Here is a 10230-nt window from a genome sequence, read left to right as displayed (position 1 = left end):
TAATATTAACTGTATTCGTTATTTAGGTTTGTCCTCATAAGGTTAATTGGCTCGGGTCTAAATCAGGCAAATATCTCATACAATACCCTTACAATTTACAGATGACAGTTTCTGATATACTGGTTTGGTGCACCAGAAGAGATACAGTATATACATATGTACCGTTTTCTCTTTGATAACGGGATATAAGCTGCGTGAAGGATATATGATGGACATATAGGAATTTGAATAAATACTCTTCCGTTGGTATATATATTTTAGTGGTTTTAAAGGTGTATGTCTCTATACAGTATGTGCTAAATGGATTATAGGTTTATTATGTCTATTTATAAATTAGAGTGTTATTAGGTTTCCGTTACGGTATCTCTATGAATTAAGTGTATTGTTTGAAATATTTGCCGTATTGGGAGGAGTTAAGCTTTACAGAGTTGTAGGACTGGCACCAGTTTTTACTCTTAAGGAAAAGCTTAAGGAATCTAAAACGTTGACCCTTGCAGTAGGGCTGTCTCTGCACTGCAAGGGTTACCTGCTACTTTTCCTCTATGGGTGCAAATCAAGAAGATATACTCACCTGACCCTCGGTTCTCCAGCAGTCAGCACTCATTTCTCTCCCGCTCTGCTCCAGCTGTGGTCAGGGCCAGATTAAGAGCATCACGGGCCTGGTGCTGAGGATTTTGGTGAGCCTTCTTATGGAAATGTCAACAGTCACCAGGGCCCTCTTTCTCTTGTCCGGGCTGTGATTTTGTAGTCTCTTTACAGCTTGGAGTCAGTGGTGGAGCATCAGGGCCTGGCTGCAGCTGTGAGCGTGGTAGATCTGCCACTGACTCCAAGCTGTAGAGAGACTACAAATCCCAGTAATACATTATACAGCAATGCAGTATACCACCAACTATAGAAGACTACAATTCCCAGCAATACATTATAAAGCAATGCAGCATGGCACCGGCTATAGAGGACTACAAATCCCTGCAATACATTGTTAAGGACTGCAGAATAATACCATCAGCTATAGAGAACTACAAAACCCAGCAATACTTTATACAGCAATGCAGAATACCATGTGTTGCTTGTGTTGCTTCGAGTTCACGGCCTGATGTCTCCAGAGTTTAGGGAGGGCTGTGCAGGGTTTAGGGGGACTGTGCAGGCTCTCAGGAGGCTGCTCAGGCTCTCTGGTGGTCAGTGCAGGCTCTCTGGTGGTCAGTGCAGGCTCTCTGGTGGCCAGTGCAGGCTCTGGGCAGTCAGTGCAGACTCTGGGCGGTCAGTAGGGGCTCTGGGTGGTTAGTGCGTGCTTCGGGTTGTCAGTACAGGCTTCGGGTGCTCAGCGCGGGCTCCGGGTGGTCAGTGTGGGCCTCCCGGAACCAGAAAGCAATGAAGGCAGCAGCGGCCCTCTATTCAGGCAGATACCGAGGCGATCCGGGTTGGCCAGGCCTTTTTGCAGGGGTGGGCCTGGAGCGGCATCTCCACACGCCCCTAAGTTAATCCGGCCCTGGCTGTGTTATGTCCCTTGGTATCCTCATGTCTAATGCTGGTGAATGGACTTTATTAGATGTGATGTCAGCAGGGCTGGAACCCTGGGGAGAAGAGGCTGCAGGGACCGGTTTAGCAGCCAGGTGAGTTTAAAGATTAGGTGAGTGTATTTTCTTTATAGACCCCCTAGACCAAAATGAGCACTTAACCCTTGCAGTGCAGGGGTAGCTCCACTACAAGGGTAACCTTTTTAGATTCCTGGAGTTCCTCTTTAACTTTGAATATCGTATCTAAATTGCCTGAATACATGTACATGTGAGATAGGGACCTTAGATTGTAAGCTCTTTGAGGTCAGGAACTGATGTGAATGTGGGCTATTTAAAGCACTGCATAAATTGATGGCGATTTATTTATGACTGTATAGTGTATGTCCAGCTTTAAGGAGATCATACAGAGATTGTACAAACTGACTGTATAGTGTATGTCCAGCTTAAAGGAGATCATACAGAGATTGCACACCTGACTGTATAGTGTATGTCCAGCTTAAAGGAGATCATACAGAGATGGTACAAACTGACTTTCCGGCCGAAAAAGAAAGAATGTATGTGAGGAGGATCGATCCCTGGTTATCTGGGATGCAGACCTCACGAACCACCTCCAGATAACCTGGGATCGATCCTGCTCACAGCCTCCTCACTGCAAAGATGTGAACAGGTGAGGGGGCTCAGGGTAAGTGTATTATTGTGTTAAGCTGCCCATACACCTTACAACCATTGCACGACTTTCGTTGTGCGATGGTTTTAAGGTCATTAAAATCTTGTATGATCTGCCCATCTTGGACATGCGCATTGTACTTGCGATCATCGCAAGCCCTCCCCGCTGAGTGTGCGGCATTCGTCTTCCGACCACGCCACCAACCCTCCAAAAATCGTACCATTTTCGGCAGGTTTTCCAGCGTGCTTGGAAGACGAAAGTCGTACGACCTAACAGTAGAAGCGGTCGCACGCTGCCCATACACCTGCCAATTATCGTATGATTGTAGGATCACCCGCGATTATCGTACGATAATCGGCAGGTGTATGGACACCTTTACTGTATATGTATATTATGCCCCATTCACACCTACAGTATATTTCAGGTGTGATTAGAGATTCTTGTGTCAGGAACTTACGTTTTCCTGCAGCAGGAATCCCTAATCTGCCGTTTACAAGCGGCAACTATTATGAGATAAGAATTATCATAAGATTATTTAAGAGGGTGTGTCTAGGGGCGGAGTTAAGGCCGGGCCATGGTAAGGGTTAGGTGGGGCAACTGGTGGCTAGTAACTCTTAAGGTCTGGCTAGTAGCTCAGGACTTGAAATGTTGAGCCCAGCTATAGTGTATGTCCAGCTTAAAGGAGATCATACAAAGATTGTACAAACTGACTGTATAGTGTATGTCCAGTTTAAGGGAAATTGAACACAGTCAAGTATTAAAAAGAATCATACCAATTTTACAAACGCTGTCATGTAAATACTGGCAATTGCTAACTTTAGCAATTCAGATCTAAGTGATAACAGTGTCTGTAGCAAATTTAAAAAGCAGATTTATTTGTCCCAAGTCTGTAGCTGTCTTGCAGTGCCGGTGACAAAGCCATCACCCACCTTATTAATGCACCCACACGCTTGCAGCAGTAGCTGTGCTGTGCATTACACATCCCTGAAGCCAAAGAGTTTGAAGCAGTGTTGTGTTGGCTGGGAGCTGCAGCGTTGTCCCTCTCTTTACCCCCTGTGTGGGCCCTTCTCTTTTTTACTATGGTAATAGTGACATTCAGCTGGAAAGGCTATAGGAACAGACATCAAAAGCCTAGACAGCAGCTAGTGATTGCTCCTCTTTTTTTTAAGTCCCCCCCTGTGTCTACCCAGCACAATGCTGGACCTGACACGTCGTCGTCGCATGGAGCTGCACCTTACTATTGCTACTAGGGACTGTGTGGCATAAGCGGAATTTGTGTGCTCGCCTCACCGCTGAGAACATCTTCCCGGAGAACTCTGGATAATTAACACTTCAACACAATTTTACTGCAAAATCTGCTGCTCGTGGCCGTCACCTATCCACACTGCTTGTATATGGCAAAGTTTTTCGCCGAGCTTCTGGGCTGCACATTGCGAGACAAGGGTGCGTCTCCTACGGTTGAGGTGAGTGCCAAAGACGGAGGCTGCTACCATGTGTTCTGTGTGTGTCTAGGAGGGTGGGATGCTGCATTGCTGGACCGCTCACCTTGCATGCCGTTTGCTCTTTATCCTCAGAGGGATGCTGCAGAGAACTTTCACAGCTTCAATGGATCTGATGCTGAAAGACATAAACAAGGCTAAGAGCGTGTCATTTTTTTAAAAGGTTTTTAAAATATCTTGCATAGTACGACGTGCATTGATGCTAGTAGTATATACAGATGGATAGGAGACTGCAGATTGAAAAAGGCAGTGTCGGGGAAATCGATTTTTAATGTCTGCTCAGGCTGTCTGTTCTCCAGGCTGTTACGGCACAATTATGTGGTTTGTGTACAAATTCAATTTTATTTAAATGATGCTAGCTGTGGCTTCAGCGGTATGACAAAGCGCCGTACGTCGTTGTAACATCCACACCAACTAACTGGAAAAGTCCTAGCTGGGGGTACAGGGTTACATTGTAGATCTTGTTTCTGTTTTCTGCACATGGCTGAAAATTTGAGGTGGGTTGGTATATTGTCACCAGTCTCATGAACCTTAAAGGGACCATATCTCCATTCCCCATACAGAATGGACAATGAAGTGAACATATTTATTAGTCACTTTTGATTTATGCTTTTTTAGTTTTTTTTTGCCTTTCTCTGGATCAACTTTGGGTACCTGCAGACATAGGGTTCTGTTTATGGATGTTTTCCTATGCTTTTTTTTTTCTTTACTCTATAAGTGGGAGTAGGCAAACTCAGCACTCCAGCTGTTGTGGAACTACAAATCCCATGACAACCACAGATATAACTCCCAGGGACACAGCTATGGTGGGATTTGTAGTTTCACGACAGCTGGCATGCACTGTGTACCCTTGCTATAGGCTGAACTCGATGGACTTGTGTCTTTTTTTGACCTAACTACTGTATGATGTAAGATATATATTATACCCCATTATAATTTTAAGCTAACTATAAATACAACTATGCAGTTATTGGATTTGTATTGCTTGTGTTGTGTGCAGTAGAACTAATGGCAGCTATTGTAAGTAAATTAACATGTGCAGATCTAGTGTGCAAAAACATCTCCATGAAGTTCATTAATAATCTGCTGCACACGCTGCTCCTGTCTGTCTAGCTATCAAAGGAATCCCCTATGAAGTCATTGGAGATGACACACGATTCCCATAATGCAGTGAGGGGGATCTGATCACTAGACAAAACTCAGGTCTCTTGATCTTTCCTTATAGAGTTACGAAGTTAATAGTTTATAACTCCTTTTTTTTCTAGTTTTGGATTTAGTGGGAAAGGTTTGGAAATTCTGTCACGTTTGTTGCTTAAAGCATTAGTTGTACATATGGGACCTTAAGGTGACACTAAACTCAGAAGTTAAGTCTTAAAAATGCATTTAAGTACCTTATCTATTAACAAAAATGTAATTTATTTGTGGATCACTCGGCTATAGATCCTGAAGGGCTGGTGCAGGCCTAGGCGATCTGGGACACGCGTCCCAGGCAATCGTGTGCAGTTGCACACAGCGGCTGCCGCGCAGTCCATTGATTTCAATAGGGTTACAACTGCGGGCAGTGGTGAGTGACTCCATGACCGCACGCCAATCCGCGCGTTATAGTGCACGATTGCCACGCGGTCACGGATCCTGCAGGTGGGAACCTGGCCATAATCATCTCTGAATTGGTGCTGACATTGTCCTTGCTTCTGGAAGGTGACTACTATTGTTCCCCATGATCCCTGTGTGTGTGTTGTAAAGTAGTCACCACTCCAAGCTCACTCCCATCAAGGACTACAATCTCAATACAAATTAGTATACTATGCTAAACATCCCGCCGAGCTCCTGGCAACCTCTGACATTAGTGAGCTGGGCAGGAAGCCCGACAGAGCCACAAACAGTGTGGTCCACCACCGCCCCTGACCCCCCCCTAGTGAGAAGTGAACCAGTGACACTGTCAGGCTGTTAGCAACAACCCCAAATCCCATCTTCCCCTGGTAACGAAATCACCTCAGGCGGCAAATACCATAGTGTGTATTTATATACATACACAATATGCACCCCCTGACCTCCAGAAGCATGTGAGATACACCCCAGAGTCAGGGTGGGCTGACACCTCAAGGGTATATCGTTAGCCATTGTGGGTTGCAAATGTAAAGTTGGGTGCCAGTCACGTTAAAGTTTTCCACAGATTTTCTTCCCCTGAGAGCTCACATGGTAGAAAGGGTAAAGGGCTACATACACCTAGGACAGTACAGATTCCAGACTCACCAACTGCTCCCCAACCTCACAGTGCAGAGTGCCTGTAAGCCCCTTGTGGCGACACTGTGCATGGCTGAACTTTAGATGGTTAGCAGACATAGCACAGAACTGCCTAGGCGAGACACCAGACTCCCTGCAAGATCCAGGACCAATGCCAACTTTGTTATTTCTGAACCTAGACACAAATGAGCACTTAACCCACTGCCGTAGCACCACTGCAGGGGTTAGGAAATGTTTCTCCCGGAGTTCTGCTTTAAACATTTCTTTTGGCTACTGGCTATGAATCTGGGATCTGTTCCTAGCTTGAGCTAGCTTCAGCACTAGAGGTGAGCAATTTCCCCAACGTCTGCTTGCAGTCCCCTTTTGATTCTGCCACCAATGTCTTCCAATGAGGATAAATATTTTATCAAAAGAAAAAGCAAATCCGTAAGTTAAAATAATAGAGGAAACAAATGATATGTATATATAAATATTGTATTCTGCATGTTGAAGAATACAATATTCTTCAACATGCATTGTTGAAGAATGCAATAATGCTTTTTATTGAAGCCATATTGATTTTGGTCAGATTTTTTGCTTTACTATATTTAAAATATTTATTTTTATTAACTGACATTTTTATAATGTTATAGTACTACAAAGCGTATATTTCACTAATAAATGTTTAATATAACGTGCTTCTAAGACAGAAAATCAGAAAGCCCAGGACTGTTTGCTCATGTGTTCATTGTTTCTGACAATTGTAAAGTCACAGATCACCTTCCTATGCAAAACAACTAATACAGAATGCCAAAAATGAAATGTACTTATGAAGGTAACCTATTAATAAGGCAAAAACCCAGTATATAACATAGCGTACTACCTAGAAACTAACATTATATTGTATATTACATGTATAACTAATACAATATATCCACAAAATGTATTTTAAAAACTATAAAAGTGTAGCAGAGTTATGCCAGTATCGAGCATAATAAAGTATTTATATAAAAAAAATGCTTATGTCTATTAGTCATATTCACATAATTAAACTGTCACGCTAGTGAATATATATAATTTAGAGGTCATAAAGTTCTTATACAGTTCAATGAAACTACTTGCCACACCACCAAACTACTATGATTAAGAATCCAACAATTGATGTAAATAAAGTCTAAATCCAGCAATTTTAGGGGGTTTAGATAGAGTAGAGAAATGTTAAAACTTATTTTTTACAGTTTTTTTCATTGGTCTATACCTGCACTCTGGAAAATGTTCCCTCATTTCTTGCCCCAGTGTTGCCCATACAAGAAATGAGGGGTGCAAGCATCACCCGGACAGGAAGGCATGCACAGCAATAAAAACACTGTCACTTTATTATTCTACTAAAAATGTGTTTTGATTAATCCAGCAGAATCTTCTGTTTAATTAAAAACAATTTGCTTTCCAAATCAAAAGAAAGTAAAAATAATGATTTGAGCAAAAATGCACCTTCGCCTGTGTAGGCAAAAATCCTTGCACCGGCCCTGCTTGTGGGGCTCTCTTCCAGCCAGGCAGCTGGGATCCAATCAATTTCCATCAGGTCAGAAGTTCTCTGATACACTTCCTGGGTTTTGCTGCTCTTTGGCTTCTTCTGTTGGCTCCTCCAGCGCTGCAGACTTCCCTTTAGAGTCCATATGCCTGTGTGAACTTTATGGACAGAAACTTTAGGCTCTGCTTAACAGCTTAAAGTGGACCTTTCAGTAATCTAATGCTCACAAGTTGCTGGTTCTAGAGTGTTTTAGCTTGTAGGTGCAACTCCTCTTTGGATTGACTTCACTGCTCTTGTCTCACTAGTACTCTGCATGCCTTGACCTTGACTGTGCTGTCAGACTACATGTGTGTCTCTTGTTCTGGTTTTGACATTTGCCTCTAGTTACCCCTTACACTGGACTTTAGTAATTCTTCCTGACTAGTACAGCGAGTAATAGTTAGTCACATTTAGCTAGACTTGTTGTGGAATGTTGAAGATGTTTTGCTGCTTATCCAAGGAACAGGAACACTGCAACCTCATGGTGGACCACACTGTTAGTGGCTCTGCCTGGCCTCCTGCCCAACTCACTGACATCAGTGTTTGCCAGGAGCTCACCGGGTTGCAAGCCAGAGCATCCTTCTCAGCTCTAGGCAACTGGTGATGTCAGTGAGCTGGGTGAAACTCTAGACTGAGCGTCACATTTAGTATACTAATTTGTATTGCGATTGTAGTCCATCACAGGAGTGAGCTTGGAGTGGTGCCTACTTTACAACACACACAGGGACCATGGGGATCAAAAGTAGCCACCCTACAGAAGGAAGGACAGTGTCAGCACCAATTCAGAGATGATTTGATGATCTACAGCTGAGTGATACACAAATAAGATACATTTTTGTTAATAGCTAAGTTACTTGAATGCAGTTTTAAGATTTAACTTCGGAGTTTAGTGTCACTTTAACTTCAGCAAATTATTATTTTTTTGTTTTAGAGCTGTCCGAGATATTCTATTAAACAAGCTAATCAGTGTTCTAACTAAGTGTGCATGGCACATATCATCACTGTATCAGCACTTTCATAGTAAACACTTATAATTTTGCTTGCAGATCAAAATCACTTGCAGGTCCATTCTTTTGCTGCAGAGATATATGTATTCTCAAAAACACATACCTTTAGAATACAATAAAATAAATGTAATGTAGAGCAATAACAAACCTATTACAGGTTTTATAGATAGTTTTTATGAGCAATACAATTATAAAACTAATAATATTTTACCTGCCACTATTAAAGGTTAAAAGAGAACTATGGGGTAAACATTTTTCCCCATAGTTCTCTTAAGGGTCACGGGAGGACACATACTAGCATCCTCCCGTGATCCAAAGCTGAGTATATAGCGAGCTACAGCTCACTATATACTGAGAGTGCCGCAGCTGGGACGGATCCTGATAATGCTGTCGAGATCCACCCAGCTGCGTGAGTGACAGTTGGCTCTGCCTATCTAGAGGCAGAGCCAGCTGTGCCCGTCTCCTCCCTATCTGTTCCTCCAGTCAGCGCTAGAGGATCGGAGCGGGGAGGGGGGAATCCAAGCGGGGAGCAGTGACTGCCAGGGAGATGACCAGAAAGTGAGCGAGCGACAGAATGCTTTCGCTCATTTCCGGATCTATAGAGCTGAGGGGTGACAGCTTCTTTGTCACAGGTCGACTCGAACTATGAGGTTGAGTGAAAATCACTCACTTCATAGTTCTCCTTTAATACAATAAATGAGAACAGTTGACTGATTAACAATAAAATACACAAATTATATTATATTTACAAAATGCTGCCACAGTACCCCAGCTGCACCTTTGTTCACAACATTACAAAAGGCAGTACTGTACAGATAAATGCATAAACAAACTCTATAGAAAAATGCATTTTTACAGTCTGTTTAAACTAAGATATATAAAATATAGACAAATAGGCCTGGTTTAAAAAGTATTAGCAAATTAACCAATATTCTGAAGGTTAAATGTATCTCCAAAAACTTTGATTATAGTTAACGATAGTGGGGCAAGGGTTAGAACTGCTGCCAGATTTTTTTTTTGCTTTTTCCCCATACCTCCCAACGTTCTGAGACAAGAAAGAGGGACACCATCTAGCACAATGTATTTAGGCAATGGACACCCCTGCCACACCCCCAGTTATGTGGACCATTTAACATTTATATGCCAGAAATTATTGGTAAACCCAGAATTGTTGCTTTCCACCATTACTTTTCCTTTATACTAGCTTTTTAAACTAACAAACAAGAAAAATAAGAGATATGATAAAGATTGCAGTGCAGAATAATACTTTTTGTAGTTAAATAAAAAAATTTCATAGATATGTGTACATCAGACCAAAAAGAGTGACAATCAAGGAGGAAAGCAAAACAGAGGGATTTGGTTCTAAATGAGGGACATTTGGGAGGTGTGGTTTCCCTACAGAACAAACTTAATTTCCGGTCTGTGTTATCACGGAGATATTTAAGCTGATTTAATTAAGGAGTTGAGAGTTTGTATGTTCTCCCTTTGCTTGCGTACGTTTTATCCATGTACTCCAGTTATGTCCCACACTCTAACGACATACTGGTAGGTTAATTGGCTTCTGTCTAAATCAGCACTTGTATGTGTGTGCATCTATGTACAGTATGTATGTGAGATAAGGTCCTTGGATTTTAAGCTCCTTGAGGGCAGAGACTGATGTAAATGTGCACTATGTAAAGCACTGCATGAATTGTTGGCACTATGTAAATACCTATAATAAATAATCTTAACTAAATAAAATTAAAGAGAA

General features: G+C 42.3%; 1 protein-coding gene across 1 annotated transcript in view; it reads left to right on the top strand.

The window, feature by feature from the left end:
- The first annotated feature begins 3178 nt into the window (after positions 1–3178).
- RASGEF1B (RasGEF domain family member 1B) overlaps positions 3179–10230 on the top strand; it is a 267923-nt gene continuing 260871 nt past the window's right edge. The window contains exon 1 of the mRNA XM_018559008.1: positions 3179–3644. Within this exon, the coding sequence (XP_018414510.1) occupies positions 3576–3644 (69 nt within the window). The 5' untranslated portion in view covers positions 3179–3575. The remainder of the gene's footprint in view (positions 3645–10230) is intronic.

The sequence above is a fragment of the Nanorana parkeri genome, unplaced genomic scaffold (assembly GCF_000935625.1).
Source record: "Nanorana parkeri isolate BGI_ZX_2015 unplaced genomic scaffold, ASM93562v1 scaffold374, whole genome shotgun sequence".
NCBI lineage: Eukaryota > Metazoa > Chordata > Amphibia > Anura > Dicroglossidae > Nanorana > Nanorana parkeri.
This window is presented reverse-complemented; position numbering and strand designations above follow the sequence as displayed.